The sequence below is a fragment of the Scleropages formosus genome, chromosome 22 (genome assembly GCF_900964775.1).
Source record: "Scleropages formosus chromosome 22, fSclFor1.1, whole genome shotgun sequence".
Taxonomy (NCBI): domain Eukaryota; kingdom Metazoa; phylum Chordata; class Actinopteri; order Osteoglossiformes; family Osteoglossidae; genus Scleropages; species Scleropages formosus.
Window position 1 is genome coordinate 8,336,882 of NC_041827.1, and position 22,813 is coordinate 8,359,694.

At 48.3% G+C, this 22,813-nt stretch overlaps 1 protein-coding gene across 3 annotated transcripts in view; it reads left to right on the forward strand.

Moving 5' to 3' along the window:
• LOC108918552 (RNA-binding motif, single-stranded-interacting protein 2-like) overlaps nt 1-22,251 on the forward strand; it is a 41,136-nt gene extending 18,885 nt beyond the window's left edge. For 2 of the 3 annotated variants that reach the window (XM_018725932.2, XM_018725933.2), the window contains 13 exons: nt 1,159-1,325; nt 10,310-10,368; nt 10,744-10,835; nt 17,539-17,696; nt 18,336-18,415; nt 18,549-18,658; nt 19,023-19,066; nt 20,335-20,428; nt 20,837-20,887; nt 21,000-21,110; nt 21,255-21,335; nt 21,506-21,593; nt 21,988-22,251. In XM_018725932.2, the coding sequence (XP_018581448.1) occupies nt 1,159-1,325; nt 10,310-10,368; nt 10,744-10,835; nt 17,539-17,696; nt 18,336-18,415; nt 18,549-18,658; nt 19,023-19,066; nt 20,335-20,428; nt 20,837-20,887; nt 21,000-21,110; nt 21,255-21,335; nt 21,506-21,586 (1,128 nt within the window). In that variant the 3' untranslated portion in view covers nt 21,587-21,593; nt 21,988-22,251. Of the gene's footprint in view, nt 1-890; nt 913-1,158; nt 1,326-10,309; nt 10,369-10,743; nt 10,836-17,538; nt 17,697-18,335; nt 18,416-18,548; nt 18,659-19,022; nt 19,067-20,334; nt 20,429-20,836; nt 20,888-20,999; nt 21,111-21,254; nt 21,336-21,505; nt 21,594-21,987 lie in introns of those variants that run through there. The other variant, XM_018725934.2, reaches the window with a different exon arrangement.
• Nucleotides 22,252-22,813: the final 562 nt, after the last annotated feature.

The window sequence follows — 22,813 nt, forward strand, 5'->3', positions numbered from 1 at the left end:
GTTAGCGTGTGTGTTGAGTTGAGGCTGAAATGTGAAGTCACGGAGTTTGTTTTCCTCAGGACACACACACACACACACCCTTTGTACACAAACTGGCATGTGCAGCACATAATTAGTCTGTTAGCCTGAGAGATAACAAACTACACTGGGGCAGCAAACACCACCTTCGCGAAGCTTCTTCTCGAACCGTGTACATAGTGTCTGACGGGAACAGCAGGAATTGTTTCGTTTCCCGAAACCGAGACGGTGCTCTGAATTCGGTGGAAAGTGTGCAACGTATGTCTGCGTCTTTTGTCAAAATTCATGTAAATCCGTGTTATTTTCCTGCTACAGTTTCACTGCAGGTTTTTCGTATTTTTATCCTCAGCTTAACGCTGCTTCGTGAATGTCTGCCTGAGGTTAAGAGCCCAACCTCAGGTTGATTTCCCCTGTGTATGTGTGTAATTAATGTTGTTGAGATTTTGAAAAAAAAGTGTTGTTTTGCGTGTGCATTTTTTGCTTGTGGGGCTCCTGTGCCATAAATTAGGTGCGTGAAAGGCCTGGAATCTTCTTCCCTGGAGGAATCGGTGTAAATTATAATGCCGAGGCCTTCGGGCTCTGTCTCCGTGTGCGTGCGTGTGTGTGTGTGTGTGTGTGTCTGTGTTTTTGTTAGATTGTAAACCTCTGCTCTTGTATGTCCTGTTTTATGTTGTGTCTTTTTTAAATGTTTTACAGCTGTACGTATTCGTTTAGCAGGCGGACATTCGGTGTTGGAGAGGGGGGCACGGGGGCGTGGTGATGCAGCGGGTTGGACCAGGCCCTGCTCTCCGGCGGGTCTGGGGTTCAAATCCCGCATGGGTGCCTTGCGATGGACCGGCGTCCCGTCCTGGGTGTGTCCCCTCCCCCCTCCAGCCCTACGCCCTGTGTTGCCAGGTTAGGCTCCGGCTCCCCGTATGGGACGAGCGGTTCAGACATTCCCTGCTGGGGTTTTTCACTGTGCCGACGTTTTTAGTACCGCACTCCTGTGCTGTCGTCGTACCGGTGTGTGAATATTTTTGCGCGAACAAGCCCTTATGACAGGATGTGTTCAGTTGTTCATGTCTATTGTAAAATGATAATATCATGTGACATCCTGACCTTGCTGTGACCCCCCTCCACCCCCCCCGTCCCCATCTACAGCAGGCCTATGTGTCCTCCAGCCAGCAGATGGCACCCCCCAGTCCCAACACCAACAGCAGCAGTAACAGCAGCAGCGGGGGAGGGGAGCAGCTGAGCAAGACCAACCTGTACATCCGCGGGCTTCACCCAGGCACCACGGACCAGGACCTGGTCAAACTGTGTCAGCCGTGAGTGTCTCTTTCTGCCGCATGCCGCGACTCTTACTCAGGATTTCTCCCAGTGGTTAAAAGAAATGATGATGTTCTCTGCAGTGACTTTGGAGACTGCTGGAGTATCGCATCTGACACGAAAGTAGCCCATTCAGTAAAGATGGGAGTCAATAAAACAACACAGCAAAGCATTCGTCCCTTCAACGCTGCCTCACCGACACAATCTCCAGCTAACATCAGCTCAGATCTAGAGACTCACAAAGAGTGACAAAGCGTTTCCGTCGGGCCGTGGACCCGTGCTTACAGCCTTTGCTCTACAGCGGTCTGAGTAAGTTACTTACGCTGAACTGACGCGGTAAAAATTACCGGTGGTCCCCGATTTATGATGGTTTGCGTCACGATTTTTCAACTTCACGATGGTGAGCTGGTGATAGACATTCAGTAGAAACCCTACTTTGAATTTAGATTTTTTTCCCGGGCAAGCGATATGCAGTGCGATACTCTCTCGCGATGCCGGGCAGCGGCAGCAATCTGCGTCTCCTGGTCTGTCACGCAGTGGTGTGCATTAGGTGTATTAAATGCATTTTCGACTTATGATGGGTTTCGATGTATGGATGAGTGACCCATTGTAAGTCGTGTATCTAGCGGTCTAAGTCACCTTGTTGAATAAGGGGTGTGGGCTCATAACACTACATAGAGTTCATTGGAAGTCACTTTGGACAACAGTGTCTGCTAAAGTGAATAAATGTATATTTAAATGTTTCGCGGAACGTAACCCCATCGTAAGTTGGGGACAACCTGTACTCTTCTGCAAAAATGCATATATGGTTGTATGTAGTATTACTGCAGGTCCCCTGCTTACAAACTTTAGAGTATTCTGTATCAAAGTATTAATAAGTGTAATAAATAGTAAAGTATTTCTGTATTAGAATTTAAGAGCATTGTATTGTAATATAGCACATTATTTCTATTGATTTTAGCTTAGAATGTATAATTCTGTCGTTTATAAAACACTATTTCTGCAAACTCAGACCCAAACGGGCAGAATGTTGGCACAGCAAGTAATGCTGCTGTTTCATAGCGCCGGGGTGGTATTCGGGAACGTGGGTTCGATCCCCACTCGGTCTTTGTGGAGTTTGTGTGTTTTTCCCCATGTTTGCGTGAGTTTGTTCCGGTTTCCTCCCACAGTCCAAACACTGTGTTCAGGTGGATTGGTGACTCTAAGTGACCCACAGTGTGTGAGTAACACAGAGAGTGTGTTCCACTGGTGTATGGATGAGTGACCCAGTGTAAGTAGTGTATCTAGCAGTGTAAGTCACCGCGGTGAATAAGGTTTGTGGGCTCATAACACTACACAGAGTCCATTGGAAGCGCTCTGGTGAGAAGTGTTTAGTAAATGACGTAATGTAAATTCCAAAATGACAGATTGTTTAATGTTGTCTGTAGGCGTCTCCAAACCATAGTACAGTGGGTCCCCAACTCGACAGCTTTTGAGCAGCAAGCTTTTCATTTTATGAAATGACACACACACAGTCTGAAACCGCTTGTCCCAAGCGGGCTCATGGCGAGCAGGAGCCTAACCTGGCAACACAGGGCGCGAGGCTGGAGGGGAGGGGCCACACCCAGGGCGGGACGCCAGTCCATCGAAGGCACCGGCCAAACCTGCTGCGCCACCGTGCCCCCACATTCTGACATTTACAATATATTTTTTCATGTAGGAGACACTTTCTCCAAGGCAATGTATAACTCAGAGCCAACAAAAAGTGCATTTTCCCAGCAGAGACATGCAGATGCAGTCAAGCGATTCTCAACGTACAGCTGCTTGGTCCAGTACCACCATTTTGCTGGCATACCTTACAGTGGGAATAGGTACATATTGAATTACAATAGAACATAAGTATAGAATTGTCGACACGCTCTTGGTCGTCTCTGTGTCACATTGGGCTAATAAACTTTTTGAGCAATGAACCAATTCTTGGTCCTAGTTACGTTAGCGAGTAGGAGATGCACTGTACAAGCATAACATTGTTAGTCATCATGAGCGATAATAATAACAATTATCATTTGCCGTTGTAGGAGCAAGTCGAAACAGGTAGACAGAGATGAATGAAGAAGTAATTCAGAGAAATTGAAACCCATGTAAGTGACACGAGCAAGGAAAGGGTAAAGAAGAATTATGTGCAGCGGCAGGCGAGAGAAGTAGAAAGGGGGATGCTTGTTTTACATGTCCTGACATGACCCCGCACCCTCCCCCCTCCCCGGGCAGAGTGCAAAAAAATGCAATGGCCTTTTCAGCGGCAGAATATAAAATACAGACATCTTAACCCTCAGATCTGTGAGTTGGAGCACCATGTTGTCCTATTTCAAAGACATGCAAAATTAGTGCATTAAATGAGCGAATGAAAGCGGCAGTAATTGTTGTGCAACTACACACAGACTGACTGAAAGCGCTTGTCCCAAGCAGGGTCATGGTGAACTGGAGCCTAGCCCAGCAACACAGGGTGTAAGGTGGAGGGAACACACCCAGGACGCGATCCCAGTCCATCGCAAGGCGCCCCAAGCCGGACTCGAACCCCAGACCCACTGGAGAGCAGGGCCCCGGCCAAACCCGCTGCGCCACCACGCCCCCCTGCGGCTATCTATATTTTTTAATATATTTTCACTATACTAGGACATCGATGTCTAAACATATGGTTTAGTTCTTTAAGTCTTACAGTTCACAAGAAAGGTCAGGCTTCATGAATCCAGAGATGTTTTCGTGTTGCATGCAGATGTCCCAGAACACTTCATTTTGCCCTGTAGTTCACCATCCTACTGAGTTTTATGCCACCATAATTTTCTGAATAAATTCCTTTTTTACGACCAAGCACTGCCACTGCGACATGGATACGGAAACATAACAAGATTGTAAAAAAAGGCAGTTAAAGGTTCTTGATTTCCTTTGCTGAATTTTGGCCACAAATGGCGGCACCCTCCCAGGAGAAAGTTGGCGGGAGCGCGCGGAGAAGCGTCGAGACGCTCCGCTTTCGGGACGACCGGAACTGCGCCGTTAGCCGTTGGACCGCCGCTCGCGCGCTGGCGACGCAAATAAGAGGGAGCGGATATAAATCCCTCCTGGCTCGGCACGTCACGCAGCCACCTACAAAAATAGCTGTCGCTTCCTCTCGTGTTTCTTTGCGTTACCTTTACTCCCACCATTTCGTCCACTTCCTTTGTGCTCCGTTCCTCCTCACTCATTAACTTTTTTCCGCGCCGGCTCCTCTGCCCCCTCGGTCCTTCTCCCCCAAGGGCAGAGCCTGCCATTTGACAGCGTTCGGGCGTAATTTTGCGCTGACGTTGGCGGATAAATGGCTTACTTGACAGCTCCGGCCCTTTTTTCCCCCTCACCGAAGTTGACTGCTTACACTCTCCTGTCTGGAAAATAGGGAAATTCACCCGTTTGCTATTTCCACATGCGCAGATCGAGAGGCCTCCTGCGCGGAGGCAGCTGGGGCTGCGCGCGCCGCAGTCGGACGCCTTCGCGACCCTGACGGGACGCCCGTAGCGAGACCGCGAGCGAGGCCAGCGAAGGCGCACGGAGCGGAGCGCGTAGTCTGCAGCGGGGCTCACGCGCACAGCTGGGTGTGCTGTGACTTCGAAAATGTCGTTCTGCTCCTGTGACCTTTTCTGCCTGTCAGTTGACTGAGCGCTCGCGCTGGTTTAATTTCTGAAATATCCTTTCATGGCCGAGATGAGAGTGTGGGTCGGCGAATGGCAGAGAATGGCTTTGTCTCTGTGTGTGTGTGTGTGTGTGTGTGTGTGTGCGTGTGCGTGTCTGTGTGCGTGCGCACGGGGAGGAGACGGGGAGAGGTGTGGGTCGGGAAAAGCGGTCTCCTCTTTTACAGCTTTTGCAGCTCTCGAGACTAAGCCCAGCCAAACAGGAAGCAGGAGCCCTCAGAGAGGAGGAAAGACAAACAGCGCTGCTAGGCTCGGCGAGCGAGGACGACGAGGATGAGGACGAGGAGGAGGGATGGGGGGAGCGGCACGATGCCGAGGCAGCAGCGTGCCTTTTCTCAGGCTGGTGTACGGGGGGGGGGACAGCTGATGTGGGCACGTGAGCAGGTCGTGTTGCTCGGAAGGGCGCGGAGGAAGCGAGGGCGGGGAAGGAGGGACGAAAGCAGGCCGGACTGCGTGCTCCGTGCTCTTTGCTCTGTGAATGATGCCAGGGCTCCTCGCAGGACTCGCTACTGTTTTCCCATGCACACTAACTAATAAACAACAACTATTCTTCGTAGAGTTTGCGTTTTTAAGCCTTGCGCGCTTTTCTTCTTTTTCGTTAAAAAAAAAAAAACATTACTGCCAGCAGGACTAGAACTTTTAAATGGATTTGAGCAATTTGAAACATTTATTGCGTTAATGACCGTCATTATTTTTCGTCGCATAGTGCAAATCTAAATGAAGAAGTCTGAGTGTGGCATTTACTAAAAATTTGCCCTATGCATTTAATTATGAATGGAGCTGTTGTTTCGAAATGAGTGGGATGCGCCATTGCTTTGTCACCCTTAACTGCTGCTATTGCTTGGCATTTGGGGAGGACCTCGTTCTGGCATTTTAGGAAACCCAAAGGCTAAAAGGAAAGAGATTTCGACAAAGAGCTCAAGTGTCGGCCGAGCAATGGCGCGGTTAAGCGGGAAAAGACTCTCTGAGTCCCCTTCCCCAGCCCAGGCACCACATCTGCCAGTCATCATGAGCTGCAGGGGGGGTCCAAGGTCAGAGAGCTTCCGCATTCCATCCCCCCGCCCCTCCAGGCTCATCCCAGAGGGTCTGACCATGACTGTGTCCAAAAACAGCATCTCTTTCCGTCTTTCCCTCCGCCGTTATCGCCACGAGAGAGGCAGGGCCCTCTTCTCACGACAAGTACGACTGCCACGGAATCGTTTCTTAAACATCAGATCTTTGATATTTAATGAACTACTGGGATAAAAATAGATATGCACAAGGCAATTTGACATAGTTATACACGTATAGAGTGCTGGAAACCACTTCATTTGGCGAGCTTTCTTTGTAGGCTTCGAGTAGCAATCGTCGAAAAGGTGCGAATATTATTTACGTTCCGCGGATAAATATCAGAGCAAGTTTAATGTTTCTCTTTGTTTTGACAAGGTATCTTCCTGAACTGTTGTTTGCTATGTTAAGTTGAATTCTTACTATTTAAAGATGGCTCTCGGATGAATCAGGTGCTTTTTTTCAGGAGACATCGTGAGACATCGCTCCTAAAAATATTTTAGTCGTTGCCACACAGGTCAAGGGCTGAGGGTCAACATTCAGCCTTGGCTCTCTGTGTGACATTCACTGGTTCTGATTTTCTACTGGTACTTCTCTCACGCACTAGAAATACACACACACACACACACACACACACATTTTCAGAACCGCTCGTCCCTTACGGGGTCACGGGGAACCGGAGCCTACCCGGCAACACAGGGCGTAAGGCCAGAGGGGGAAGGGGACACACCCAGAACGGGACGCCAGTCCGTCACAAGGCACCCCAAGCGGGACTCGAACCCCAGACCCACCGGAGAGTAGGACTGCGGTCCAACCCACTGCGCCACCGCACCCCCCACTCACTAGAAATACATGTTGCTTATATTAACTGGCAGCTCAAAAGTGGTGCCAGTGACTCTAGGATCTCGTCAACCCCCCTTTCTAAGCAGATTTCATGTCCACTTGGGGGGGCGCGGTGGCGCAGCGGGCTTGGCCGGGGCCTCCCCTCTGGTGGGCCTGGGGTTTGAGTCCCGCTTGGGGTGCTTTGCGACGGGCTGGTGTCCTGTCCTTGGTGTGTCCCCTCCCCCTCCGGCCTCACGCCCTGTGTTGCTGGGTTAGGCTCCAGCTCACCATAACTCTGCTTGGGACAAGCTGCTTCTGCCGATGTGTGTGTGTGTGTGTGTGTGTGATGTTAACTTGAGGCTCACACTGGTCTGGAGCCTGTCCTGGAACCACATGGCACTGAGGTAATCGGACTACATGCTGGATGACACCTGAGTTCATCGTAGGGTTCACACACATGTTCATTCACCCAGTCACACAATACGGGCACTTCAGAATCATCAGTGTAAAGATAGGACAGGTGCCAAGTGCATGGAATTATATCATGAACCTATTTTCCTTGGTTTATGTCAGGTTTTTCCTGTCTTGCACTGTGTTATTTCTGAACTTTTCTTGGTTATCATTCTTTTACAGTGTTTTATAATACAACTAAGTGAAGACATGAGTATGAGAAGTGACATTTGGGTCCAATGCATTTACTGTGTAGATACTTACTACATTCACATTTATTCATTTAGCCGACACTTTTTTCCAAAGGGACTTATGATGGTAAGGTACCGACAGTTATTTACCCCTTTATACAGTGGGGTAATATTACTGGAGCAATTTAGGGTAAGCACCTTGCTTAGGGATACTCTAGCTGAGGCTCAAACCTGCAACCTTCAGATCCAAAGGGAGCAGCTCTAACCAGCTGTCCCTCTAAATGAAGTGTGTCTGATAACCCACATTTTAACAAGAACATGAGAGCAGGCATGTGTTTCTCTCAATCCATTGTCTGAACTGCTTGTCCTATTTGGGGTTGCGGGGAGCCAGAGCCTAGCCTGGCAACATAGGGCATAAGGCTAGAGGGGGAGGGGACACACCCAGGATGGGACGCCAGTCCATCGCAAGGCACCCCAAGCAGGACTCGAACCCCAGACCCACGGTAGAGTAGGACCTGGTCCAACCCACTGTGCCACCGCACCCCCCTCGCTCAAGCCCTCTGTAGTCAAAACCTAGAACTCAATATTTGACCTCTGATCTGCTGACATCCCTTTGTGTGTATGCAGTCAAACAAAACACACACAAATGTCCTGTACAAGTTGACTTATGCAAATGTATTTTAACGTACAGACCACAAAAATAATTTTGTCCTTTTTGCAGAGGTTCTGTAATAAAACTTTAAAGTTAAATACTTTTCAAAATCTGAGCTATCCCCACTACAATGTGATCTGACTGAATAATCCTGAATTTTACTCTATCAAGTAAAATGAAACATTTAAATGAAGACAGCATAATCTCGTCCTTGACAAGTGGCACGCGCTGCCTAAGAGCTTTCGTTTTTTGACATCATTAAGCAAGGTCGGCATATCCGAAACTTTGAATGCCGTTCCAGCGGAAGCAATTAGTACAATTTTTATGTCAGTTAATGACCATTTAGTGTGGGGATGATCAAGACCACATTCCTTGGTGTTTCTATGTAACAGGGAAGTGTAAGTCAACATCCCAGAGATGTAAATGTATAGTTTATAGGAGGCACTGATCTTTCCGAAATATGCACATGCAGTTGGCATGTACGTCGTTTTGTTTTTTCCACTTTTACTCAGGGTGCAGAATGACAGTATATGACATGCTGTAATATTATGATACGATGGTATATTTACATAATTAATGTATTTACGTAAATGATTGTGTTCAGTGGGGGGTGTGGTGACGCAGCAGGTTTGTTCGGGTCCCGCTCTCTGCTGGGTCTTGGGTTCGAGTCCTGCTTGGGGATGGCCTGCGGCGGACTGGCGTCCCATCCTGGGTGTGTTCCCTCCCACTCTGGCCTTGTGCCCTTAGGCTCCGGCTTGCCGTGACCGTTTGGGACACGTGGTTTCAGCCAGTGTGTGTGATTGTGTTCGGTGCCCTTTTACGCATTTTGTCTTGCTGTAAAGCCAGTGTAATGCATTGGCCAAGGCTGTTCATAAAAGAGCACAAAATATAATGACCACTGCTACAGTTTGACCAGCACTGGACAGCACGCTGGGCTCTGCTTCATGGCTTTTGTCGAAATTTGCTCGTAATTTTTTCTTACTAAACATACCGGCAATGAAAACCTAAAATAAGTTTTCTGAATCTGCCCTGTACTAAAAATTTGCCCTGTACACTTCAAATACGGATGGAGCTGTTGCTTGATTGTGATGTTAGTCTTGTCCTCCTGAGACCCAGATGTTGGTTTTTGTTCTCTCTAAAGGACACGTAAGTTTAAGTGTATCTTCCCAGCTGAACATGTTACAATGCTGAGTGCTGCTGCACCTTATGGAGGACATCCTGTGCTTTTAAATAACAGTACATGTTCAGGGAGTATGCTTTGGACACTTTCCTGTAAAATCTAGAAAGGTTTCCAAAAATTCGTTGTTATTGTTGGGTCTCGAGGTTATAGGCATGGCCCTGCTACGTGGGAGGGCGGGTGGGCAGCGGGAGCCCGAGGAGAACCCATCCTCCACTGTGTGTCCGAGGCTGGGCAGCGCTGCCAACGCAGCACAGGGCGGCCAGGGAGAGGGATCACGTTACGCCTCCTGCCAGGCCAGGAGGGCACCGGGCCCTTGTGGGGTCCGGCCCAGAGCGAGAGCAACGACAGCATGTGTGTTGGCTTGGAGCTCCTTGCACAGGAAGGGGTGGATTCTGGCTGCTCTCCTGTCCTTCTGGGCAGTACAGCGGTAGTGCACACAGCATGTGAACTTTACAGCGGTACACGATGCAATAACGTGGTGTAAAACAACTAGTCGCAGACACATGATTTGCTTTAAGGAATCAAATGTGACTGCTGGAATCGGAGCGCTTCGTAAAGCGGGATCATCGAAAAACCCAAAAGAAAGTCTGTAGATTTTTTGGAGATAAAGGGGTGGGGAGAGGATTAACGGGGGGGGATTAGCACAAAGGTGATTGTCTGGAGCCGTTTTATAAGTAGGACAGACGAGCAGGGCTCGTGGTGAGCCTGGAACAAATTGTTTTTGTCTTCAGGCGCTATATCGCCCTGCTTTGAAACCAGAGCGGAAAACAAGCTTGCAGAGTAATCACTTTAAGACGACTACTGGATACCGTTCCCCTTTGTCTAATTGGGACTTTGGCTAAATATGTAAAGTGACATGTTCGTGTTTTTCGTTTCGTCGCGAAGTATTTGCGTACTTCCGCTCTTAAAAGTCTTTTATTATGTCCTTCTTTTTGCATCTTAGGTACGGGAAGATTGTTTCCACAAAGGCCATCCTAGACAAGACCACCAACAAGTGCAAAGGTGAGAAGGTGTTTCCCCATACCAAGCAGACCCTGTATGTGCGTGTGTTTTTGGAGCAGAAACCACCTAGATTTCCTCAAAAGGGTGTGAACAAAGTGCAGTATGCATAACGTTCTGTGCGTGAAAGCTTCTTGCGTAACACGCACTCCGTGGACTGACGGAAGCTCCTCTTGCGTTCCATGTTGCGTGTCGCCGTGGTTGTATAATGTAAGATGCCCGGCGTCGAGGCTTGTTTGGCGGGCCTGAGTAAAAGGGAGCACCTGAAACACGTAGCCCTGCAAGAGACGCTTTTCACCAGTTCTCCGAAAGGTTGCTTTGCCCTAGGGGCGTGCGGTGTCCCTCTCAGCAGCGCGCTCGCTCACCGTGTCTTTGCAGGGTATGGCTTTGTGGACTTCGACAGCCCGGCCGCAGCGCAGAAAGCAGTGACTGCACTGAAGGCTAGTGGTGTCCAGGCTCAGATGGCCAAGGTAGGTGTCTTCATGTTGCCGAATCTGTTGATACAAATAAAATCAGCCGGAGTTTTCGGTCAGCTGTCCTTGGAAGACCAGCAGAACCACTGGGTGAAAACAGGGACGCTCGCTCTTGTGTGTGTCAGAAATCATATGTATATCGTCTGTGTGTGTGTGTGTGTGTGTGTGTGTGTGGCCCCCACGCCTGCGGTGCAGGACACGCAGGGGGCTGCTGGACTTCCTCGTCTCTCTTCCCTCTCTCTTTGTGCACCCTGTTAACTGGACTACAGGCTTGTACTCTGGCCTTTGTGTGGGCGTCTGCCCGTGAAAGAGCTTCTTGTCGTGCCATTAGACCGACCCCTGGCCGCCATTCAGCCGTCTCCATTGAGAGCGACCGGGGAGCACGGTGCACAAGGGGCCCGGCACAATGAGCTCGTCTGCACTCCGTGCCAGCACCTAATTCGGCGTCCGCTGCAGTGTGCAGTCCGCGCAGTCCACGCAGTCTGCACAGCCCCTTGCCGTGCCGCCCCCTTGTCCCACACACCCTGTGAAACACATTAATCTCTTACTTTGTCCTGCTTGCTGGACTGTTGGTCTGTGCAAGAGGTCCACCTATTCTTGTATGCATCAGCCCCTGTTGTGCTCCTCCTCTCATATAACTAACTGACTCTTTACATATTAATATTCAGCATAGAGTGTAATGGTCAAGACCACACGGTTGCAATCACACGCTCGTCTGTTCAAAGCCACAAGGGCACTTCTCTAGTGCTCTCCAGAAAGATAATTAACCTGAAGTGCATCAGTGCAAATATTCATCTCCATGAAAGATCTGAAAAACTGTAATGATTGTAACCTTAACATTGTGAGTCGCTTTGGAGAAAAGTGTTGGCTAAATGAATAAATTTAAATGTAAATATAAAAAATACTTTCTGTTTCCTTCCGTTTGAAGGACTTAGGTTCGAATCCCGCTCCTTCATCCTGCTCCTTCTGTCGCTTACAGCGTACTTTGTTACCCTAAATTGCTCTAGGAAACATTGCCCAGCTACGTAAATGAGAAACTGTTTTTAAGTTACTTTCGAAAAAAGCATCAGCTAAGTGAATAAAAAATAGAGCAAAATATGCAGATCTTGGTATATAGAGAACACTTCATTCCTACGACCGCTTTGTTCTACTAAGCCGGAGTTTACAAATGCACAGGAAAGGAAGAGTAAATCTAAGTAAAAGATTGCTTGTACCGTGCATTTGCCGTGATCCGTGTTCCGTGACCGAGCGTGTGTTCTGCGTCTGTTAGGAAAGTCAACATGCAGGTCTCGTCGCTGTAGAAAGGGCAGTATGGATATGGGAGTCATGTTTACATTGTTTTCAAGAGGTCCCTTGGCAAATCTTGTGAAAAAGATAACGCTGTCATTATGTGATCCTGCCTAGGAGGAGCCGGCCTGTTTAAGTGTAAACCTTGTACTTCTTTACACCGATATTGCAGGTTTAAGCGTTGCCTCCAGAAGGAGACGAAGGATTGGATGGAACCTGAACAACAATGTTCCTCCAGCCAAAGATGTGTATCTCGTGTTAGCTTCCGGTGCTGGCAGCTCCTCTCAGTTTGACTTTCTGCACCGGATCTGATAATGCAATGTCAGGAGGTTATCAAACATGGCTTGAAGGTGCGTCAGCATCGCACAGGGTTTTTTCTTTTGCATTGGGGGTTGTTGGTTAAGGGAGCGATGAAGGATGGCCAGAGGAGTAGGTGCCTGGAGGTGCCAGTTCCCACGGAACACCTGATATGAGCAGCACCCAACCGGACTGGATTGGCGAGGCCTTGGTGTTCGCCTTGGCTGCAGCGTTGGCTGCGTGTTCTCTCTGCAGCGTCACACTGCTGCTTCATGCATTTCATTTGCAAGCAGAAGGAGACTTGGCGCAAATTCCATGTTTCCGTGTAGCACTTTCTAATGGTTCGTCTGAGTATTTCCAGGACTGAGAAGCGTGTATCGGCTTAGTATAAATAAGGAATTCAAATAAGCGAGGAGGTGTCCTGACAAACAGTTCAAGCAGAAATAATCCCTGCGGCTGATTATGACGAGGTTCACTTAGAGGCGGTTCTAGCAGTTTGGTGTCCCGGGCCTCGTGGTTTAGGAGCCCCAGCCTCCATTGCTGCTTTGTGGAGATTATGGTCACCGTCTGAGGTCAAACATCACCAATCCAGCCAAGCTGAGTCTGGGTCCACTCCAACACATATGAAAGTGTTCGAAACCCTGCTCCGACTTGAACCGAGTCCTTCTCTGCATGGCAAATGGAGGCGGAGATGGAATTTGGCCCGTTTCTTTTTGCAGTGGCACTAGGGGACACCGGCATCGTGGCGGCACGGCGAGTAGCGCTAGTGCCTCGCGGCTCCTGGGCTGCGCGGTCTCGTGTAGTTTTGGATGTGGCTCAACTTGCGTGGAGTTGGCATGTTCTCCCCGTGTTCGCGCGGGTTTCCTCCAGGTGCCCCGATTTCCTCCTACTACACAAAGACGTGTTTCAGGTTAACTGGAGACTCTAAATCGCCCTGTGGTGTGTGGATAGTTGCACTTTATTTATGTCAAGGGGACATTGCGCAGGGTTACAGCAACACACATACACCACAGCGATGGCATGACGTGCAACTACAATGCAGTTTGCAAATATGTAGTTAATTTGCACATAAAGAAGAGAAAAGCAGCACTGAGAGCTCAACTGGAGTCCACTGCTGAAGAAAGTTCCAGGAGGGAGGGAGACAGACACACACACTGAACCGCTTGTCCCATACGGGGTCGCGGGGAACCGGAGCCTAACCCGGCAACACAGGGCATAAGGCTGGAAGGGGAGGGGACACACCCAGGATGGGATGCCAGTTCGTCACAAGGCACCCCAAGCGGAATTCAAACCCCAGACCCACCGGAGAGCAGGACCTGGTCCAACCCACTGCGCCACTGGGCCCCCCCAGGAGACACAGTGTAGGTGAATGTGTGTGTGCGTGCGTGACCACAATGCGATGGACTGGTATCCCATCCAGGGTGTATCCTACCTTATGCTCTATCCTTCCGGAATAGGGTCCGGACCATCACAACCCTGTTTCTACAAGCTCCGAGCACTGGACGTGGCAGTGTTTGCACGCGAGCGGCCGAGTAACAAGACACAGTCTGGTGGCCCGAACGGTTTTAAAAAAACGACAATTCATGTCGTTCACCATTTCTTTGTTTCTATTCAGCTGCTCTCTTTCCTTCTCTCTACATCTCCTTGTCCTGCTTTTGTCCCCGTTCCAGCCGTTTTTAACGCCAGGTATCCTCGGTGAGATGCACATCCGCACGGCTGAAGGACACACGTACGAGACATCGACAGACGCTTTGGTCTTTTGAGTACTGTCCCTAATCCACCAGCCAGCGACTGCAACGTTCTTCCTTTGTGCCTGTTAGCACACATATTTCTTGCTGATGAAGGATCCTCTAAGTGCAGCTGGTAACGTAGTGGTTCGAGCTGCTGCCTTTGGACCAGAAGGTCGCGGGTTTGTGTCTCACCTCCTGCTGTAGTACCCTTGAACAAGACACTTACCCTAAAACTTGCTCCCATAAAGTCACCCAGCTGTATAAATGGGTAAATAATTGTAAGTGAGCTAGATGAATAGATGTGTGTTCTGTGTTGCTGAATCTCAGAGCGGCACCGTAGGACGTCTCTGTTGAACAGTTCGGCACAGGATGTGTGCATTGCTTCCTGTTGATAGGAGCACAGTAGCAGGCCTTTGTGTCTGTCTGCTCCCAGTCTGTGGCGGTGGTGCGGTTTGCATGTGCAGCAGGCAGATCCTGTCCTGGCTCTTCCGAGATTCTGTGCATTTCGACAGTAAAGTCTCCACTCGTCTTTAAGACCTCTGCGACGGGTACTGATTCCCGGCCGGTAGGTCCGTCACTACCCCAGATGGTATTTTGGGACATTTTTTCCTTTATACTGCCTTTAACCTGGGGGCGTGGTGGTGCGGCAGGCTTGGCCAGGTCCTCCTCACTGGTGGGTCTGGGGTTCAAGTCCCGCTCGGGGTACCGTCCTGGGTGCGTCCCCTCCCCCTCCAGCCCTACGCCCTGTGTTGCCGGGTTAGGCTCCGCCTTGTCACAACCCCACTCAGGACAAGTGGCCTCAGCCTTTGTATGTGTGCTCGCCTTTAACCTTTATGTATCGCCTCCCCATCCCTCCATTCATTAAAATTTTGCAGTGTTATTTCCTTGAACTGTGAAAATGATACAGCTGACAATATTTTGCGGTTTCTAGAATAGTTCGCTGCGGGGTATGAAGGAGCAGGACGATCGAATTCATCCTTGGTGCGTCTCTTGCCTTTGCGGAGACGCACCTCAGCGGGAGAGGAAGGCCACACGAAGGAGTCTACAGTTTGGAGTAAGACCAATAAGGCAAAATCCCACCCCCCCCCCCAGGCACCGCAAGATATCCCTGCAGCGACCACAGCAAAGACACAGAGGATCCTTTGAGCTGAAGCTGCATGCCCTTCCTGTGTCTCCCTGATACATGACCACCCCCTGCGATGCGCAGACGCACACAGTGCCCCTCCCCCCCTTTTTCCTCCTCCTTCTCCGAATGGTTGTGTAATAAAATTTTGGAATGAGAAGAGCCTCCCCAGGGATGGAGTTCAGCCTGAGTACAGGCAGTCTTGTTCTTACAGCAACCAGGCCCCTCCCCCCCGCACACCTCCTGCCCCCCCCCCCCCCCGTTCTTCCTCCATGTCGTCTCTCCTTTCTCCCCTGCATCCCTGTCGCCTGTCCTTCCCCCTCTCCTGGGGTCACGCTCCATTTCCAACTACAGTACATATCCGTATCTTTACATATCCCCCGGAGTTCCTGGTGCTGTGAAAACTTCATGCCTGGTTTCCTCTGTGCTGCCACACGATGCTGGAAAGATTAACCTCTTTGCTCGTCCTTCTCCCCTTCATCCTGCCTCCTCTTGTGGCCGGTATCGGTCGAGATAACGTCAAATTCCTCACGCAGTCGCTCCAGCATTTGAATATGATAGGCATGCTGCAAAACACTGCTGCAAAATAAGCATTTCACCCACATTAATATAGTCGTCGTCTCCTCTGAAATATTACAGTGCGTTGCCCTTGGAATTGCCGGATACATCGGTGCCAATTTCGTTTTTCAGCTTTTTTGCCTAGGAACATCGGAGCGCATTTAAGGAAGAAAAGAACCAGTGTAGTAATTTCGTAATTGTGTGACAGTCTTCCCCCACCTTCTCGAGGTAATGCATTTCTCATAAACCCTTTGCAGCTCAAAGACGTAATCATTACCTTTAGTTTCAACGGTAAACTTTCTCATGCCTCCGTGAGCCTCAGAACCGACGGCCGTTTGCAGGACCGGCCTCGGTGATCGCGGAGCCCAGTTTGCACCCTTTTTGGTGGGGCCTCCTGGATTTAAGGTTTCAAATTAGGTATCAGAAACACGTACTGTTGTACCTTGTAACAAATGATCACAAAACGCACATACATACGATACTCAGTAATTATGTATTATTTCAACCTTTAATGCAAAAAAAAAAAAAAAAAAAAAAAGCCAGAACAAAGCGGTGAAGACAAAAGAAATGTATGAAAAAAATGAACGTGAATTCTCATTCGCTGAATGAGTTAATGTGGTGTCGCACAGCACCTGGGCTGCACGACTGGAGTGGGGTTTGATTCGTTCTCAGTCTGTGTGGAGTTTGCATTTCCTACCTGTGTTCACGTGGATTTCCTTCCATAGGCATGTGTTTCAGGTAGTTTAGTGACTTGATTCCCAGTTGTGTGTGTGTGTGTGTGTGTGTGTGTACGGGTTACATTCGTCTGCTGTATAGATGGGTGGATGACTTCAGGTTGTTTACTGTAGCGTGTCTAGTGCTGCGCTGCATCCTCCGGGACGGCGGCGGTACCAGTCGCAGCGTGGGTTTCGCCAGGTACCACCCTGTAGGGCCACCGGGGAGTAGTTGCTGCGAGGCAGTGTGGAGGGATTCGTACACCCCACTGTGACGTACTACACACAGCTTCGGAATCAGCTAAATACTCATGAATGGCCATTGTAAGACACTTTGGAGAAAAGCGTCTGCTCAGGGGACCGATGTGAATGGTAGCGCGTAGCATAGTGTTTACTGCTGCCTTTGGCCCCCGAGGTCACAGGTTTGATTCCCACCTCCAGCTGTAGTACCCTTGAGCACGGTACTTACTCTGAATTGCTCCAGTAAAATTAACTAGCTGTACAAATGGGTAAATAATTGTACGGCTGTAAGTCGCTTTGGGGTCGAGTGTCAGATAGATGAATAGATGCAAATTGTTTCATGCTGTCCAGGGGTGTGTGAAATCCAAATTTGCTCCTCGTAAACTCAGAGAAATACCTTACAGGCCGAAGCAGGGGGATTACATGAAATTCCTTATGCGGTCGAATGCTGGTAACTCCATTGGACACATCTCAGGGATTCCCTGTTCTTATAATTTGACTAGTTCTAGTTTATAGAACTGGTCTGATCATGTGCATTTTCCAATAGCATGCATACCAACATGAGGGCTAAATTATTAATTGCTTATTGTTTGTCGCATTGCTAGGTGCGTGTTTATGTTTACTGTAGATAGGATGCTCGGGGGGGTCTGTTTTGTGTTTTCTCCTGGGGATGAAGACAAAATCCTCGCGCTATAAAACACTCCGGATGGTGTGATTTAAACGCCTCCTTGTTGTCGAACCACCACCTGCAGCAACAGGAGCAGGACCCCACCAACCTGTACATCTCCAACCTGCCTCTAACCATGGACGAGCAGGAGCTGGAGGCCATGCTGAAGCCCTTCGGTCAGGTCATCTCCACCCGCATCCTCCGGGACGGCAGCGGTACCAGTCGCGGTGTGGGTTTTGCCAGGTACGCCCCCGTAAGGCCCTCGGGGGGTAGCTGCTGCAAGGCGGTGCGGAGGGACCGTACACCCAACCGTAACATACTACACACAGCTGCAGAACCAGGACACCAGGACGAAAAGTCATCAGCTGGTCAAACTTGCTCAGACCCCTAAATGCTTCCGTGTCCACGGTCAAAAACCAGTCAGACCTCCTGATGCTGGTTCACTGAACAAGGCATTCTGACTCTTTTTAAAAAAAGTTTTCTGGAAAGAATGTAATTTCATTAGAAAATCAACATTGTTCATGCAACATCGTATACCCAATGTGGAGGTTCACTTGTGGAGTCCTTCCTGCCCGTGTTTGCGTCCGTACGGAACTTGGGGCTCAAAGGGGGGGGGAGGGGAACACACGTCGTTATGCCAGGGCGAAACATGGCAAAATGCAGCTCTTGAAAGAAACCAACACGGTGTAGTCTACGAGTGCTTTCGTTTTAGTGACGCACCTAGCGCAGGACTTCTGGTGAAACTAGGTGTGTACATTAAAGTAAATGTGTAACCGTGGAGGTCCGACACGATAAAATGTTTTGTTCTTGTTAGCAGCCGTGCCCTCTTGTGGCAATAGCTGGTACTACATTAACTTGAAATTACCATGGGTTGGCTTGCAGAATGGAGTCCACAGAGAAGTGTGAGGCCATCATTCAACATTTTAACGGCAAATACATTAAGACACCCCCTGGAGTACCAGGTAGGATATGCGCTCAGCTGCTCTGAGTGGAACGAGAGAAACTCCCGGTTCGCGTGCGTTTATATTTCCTTTATTCGGCGTTCACGTAACCTGTTTCTCTTGCGCTTATCATCCGTTACGCTTCCCCCCACAGTGCCCACGGAGCCATTGTTGTGTAAATTTGCAGATGGGGGACAGAAAAAGAGACAGAACCAGGGGAAGTTTCTCCAGAATGGCCGGCCGTGGACCAGAGACGGGGAAACGGTGAGATTTACAACGGTTACCTGCTAAGATTGAAGGAGTTTTGGACATCTCACTATTACTTTACTCGTTGTCGAAAAAGGGTTTTGTAAAGATATCAGGCGAAGGGGGAAGACGTGTAAAACTTTTTATTCACGCTGTTAATTGTGTATGTGATTTCTGATCTCTCGTATAAGAGAAAAACTACGCAGAACGTGGTAGATACCAAATGTGCACCTTTTGGTTCAGTAACTGGTGCAAACTGTCAGCGTTCCCCGGTTGCGCACTAGAACTTGGTATTGCTCACTGGATTTATGCAGTTACAGTGTAAAATAACCCCGAAAAGAAAAATGTGCAGTGCTCCTCATGTGCAGTTCCATTTCCTCAGGCTGCAATGCCGTTAACATACGATGCCACAGCCTTACAGAATGGGTGAGTACAAAACGTGTTTCTCTTTTTGGCTGTACTGTGGAATGTGCGCAATTAAGTGCGGCGGTAAAGAGTTTTTTTTTTGCTTCTCGGTAATTGCGTCACGTGACGGGTTGATGGCAAGGTTAGGGAAAGCGCTGACATGGGTGAAGTACCATGCAAAAGGTAAGGTGGGGTCGTGAGACAGAAAGACTCCAACTGCAGACATTTTGCACACTGAGCAATTGTGAAACCAAGGCGTCTGTTGGCAGAGAGGTTGCATTGTGTTCAGCGTGTGTGTGTGTGTGTGTGTGTGTGTGTGTGTGTGTGTGTGTGTGTGTGTGTGTTTGTGCTCCCCACTGGACAGGATTTCCAGAAAGGTTCAGATCAGGTCCTCTGCGGTGCAGCGAGTGAGGTGACAGCTGTTAGTGCCGCGGAGACACGCCGCACTTCAGGAGGACCGTTATAGGAGGACGGTCGCGGTCGGCAGATCGCTTTACCTCTGACCTTGACCTTCTGCTTTCAACATCATTGGTGCTCCCAGAAGCGCATGTCCAGCTGGCTCCGGCAGGGATCCCCCGTGTGTGTTCCTGGAATGCGACCGATTGTGACCGCCCCCCTACAAAGATCGCACATACCCTATTTAAAGTCACCGCTCACACTTTGTACCTCTTTCAAACCGTCAAGCCCCTGTAATATTTTCTCTTTGATGCAATTAATTTTGACACCGTATGTCAAGTTTTTCCATGTGCCTCCGACTTAATGACAAAGACATATTGGAGACGCATAAGCAGCTAAGAGGAGAGTTTTTTACTGCCATCTTGTGGATTCATGGGAAATGCTTTAACATCACATTTCTAGAGCGCACATGTGGTAATAATGTACACCGCTTAGCATTTTTTTTATTTAGCAGTTTTTTTTTTTTTTTTGTTGAGTGGTGTGGATAGTTGGGAGCACCCCGCTGTGAGGTCTCACAGTGCCTCGGCTTTGGGTTCATACGTGGTTTTGAATCCAGCTCAGTCTGGTTTTCCCACATAATCCAAGGATATGTGTCAGGTGAAGTGTGGAATTTAAATTGCTTGTAGAGTGTGTGTGTGTGTGTGTGTGTGAGTGACTCCGTGTTTGTGATTGCCCTGGCATCCCGTCCAAGGTGTACCCTGCCTCATGCCCTATGCTTCCATGACCCTGTGCCGGAGGTGCAGCTATAGATAATGAACGGATGGGTTAACTTGTCCAGAAAGCTTGTTTTTTCGAGAAGAAGGAAGACTAGACGACGCTTGTTTATTTTGCAGGTTCTACACCTCTCCATACACCATAGCCCCCAATCGAATGATTGCTCAGACGTCTCTCTCGCCATACATGCATTCTCCTGTTTCATCCTATCCGGTAATATGAATACCTGACTGTAATTGCCACCTTTTCAAAATGTCATAGACCTAGAGATTCACATACTTTTTGCATCAGTAATGTTAATTGTTTCTTTCACCATTCTTTCAGTAAATATGAAATGGAAAATTTAAGTATTTGCAAAATTTTTAAAATATTTTTAAATGTAAATATGCTATGTTAATGTAATATATTGTGTATGTTGAGTGTTAAATGAGCCTGTATTAATGAAGAAATCCAGGTAAATCTAAAGAGTTCACGAAATTTGTCCTCCCAACTCTTTATGCTGAGTGCGCTGTAAACCGTAGAGGATGTGTCTTCCTCGGTGTCGGTGAATGAAAACGGTTTCTGTTCTCGCATGATCTGTTATCCAGCAGCTCATATTTGGTCCTTTGTGATGTGTTGCAGGTGCACAGCCCCTCATGGATGCACCATCAGTCATACCTCATGCAGCCAGCAGTGAGTATCAGCACGTACACTTTCACGTGACCCGCGTTCGCGGTTCGCTTCGATCGCGGTTTTCGGTCCCGAGGCTTCGCGCCGACCGGTTTGCTCTGGCGGCCGCCTGCAGGGGACGGTGCTAACGCCTACCATGGACCATGCCATGTCCATCCAGCCCACCTCCATGATGGGCCCCATCACGCAGCAGCTCAGCCACCTCTCCCTAGGCAGCACCGGCACGGTCAGTTCCCGAGGATCTCTTTACTTCATTTGACCTTTAACCAGGTAACCGCGTTTAGAGCGACGCTATTCTGAGGGCGATTGCCGGAACCTTTCGAGAAGCCTTCGCCGCCGTGTGCGTTCTCACCCGCGTTCTTTCTCACAGTACATGCCTGCCAACACAGCTATGCAAGGGACCTACATCCCACAGTACACCCCAGTGCCTCCTTCAAGCGTCTCCCTCGAGGTGAGAGGTCTGACCAAGAATTACAGTATCGAAACATTTTTCAGTCAGGAAGAAGATGATAATTGCTGTGTTTCGCAAGCAGCAATTTTACAGACTGTTGTCTGAGACTGTCAGATTGATTATAGGTACGGATCAGTGGTGACTTTAATTTGTAATCCACTTATCTGCAGGAAAACAGTGGTCAGCAGCCACAGGTTGCCATAGATACGCCCTCAGAACACACAAACTACTCTTACCAGCACAGCAAGTGAAGCAAAGGTGGGTGTGTAAGGCTTCGGATGTGTGAGCTTTTATTTAATGTTCAAGTGCTTTTAATGCTTTTCAAGTTCCGTTTCAATTAATAGAGGGAACTCTCTAAGTGAAGGGCAGCAGATGACATGGTGGTTAGAAGCGATGCCATGCAGTCTGAAAGTTGCTCGTTTGAATCAAGTACCCTTGGTCTGGGCACTTACCCTGATTTGCTAAAGTAAGAATACGCTCGCACATAAATAACCATGTCATTGTACTCTTGATCGTGTAACGTTGTGAGCTGAGTTTGGTCAAGGTGTCACATAAAGAAAGGTTCCTAACGAAAATAAAGGCTGGCTAGGAAATCGCCTTTGTCTGTCACTTGGGATTCCTGTGCTGAGTCTGGTTTCTTCTCCACTCCCAGATTCATGTCCAGAAGGCGTGTTGGAGCGGAGAAAGGGCCGTGTGTCTCTGGAAGCCTGATCACAGCTCCACGGTCATGCTGGATGTCACATACCAGACTTTAACGTAGAAGATGAAAGGAACACATTTCTTTTGACGAAACTAAAAGTTATTTCTTTGTGGGTCAAACAACCAAAGGTGGGGGATTTCTCTGATGGAGAATTGATTTATTTTGCTATTTCAATAAGAGAAGAGAGGAAAAAAATATCACGCTAAGAAAGGGGAAAAGACGCAAAATATTATTTTTGTGCACGTATAATAAGAAAATCTTATTTTTAAAAAAACATTCTGCAGTTTCAGAATGAAACAGAAAAGAAAATTACAACACAAAGTGTCTTTTTTAGTTTTCTTTTTTGTAAAATATGCAAACTTTTTGTTTTTTTTTTAGTTATGTCTGTTTTTTGACATTTGATTAGCTGCAATAGGAAAAATTTTGTACAGATTCTGAAATTCAAGTACTGCATTTTTGTCCAGTTTTGCAATGTAGTAGGTTTGATACTTTTCGTGTATTTTTTAATAATCACAGGCATATACAAAACAAACCGCTTAAAGTTACTTCTTCACAGTGTTGGAAAAAAATGAATTGAGCAGTTAGAGAGCCGACTGAAAACGTGAACATTTGAATTAGGACAGATTATCGTAAATAAATTTATTAATTATTTTAACGGTTTCCTGTAAAGAGTTCCAGCCGTTTCAATTGAACAAAGACAATCATATTTTACAATTCATAGTTCTTCTTTTGGAACAGTATATAAGTAATATACTTAAAGTATATTTAAACTTAATGT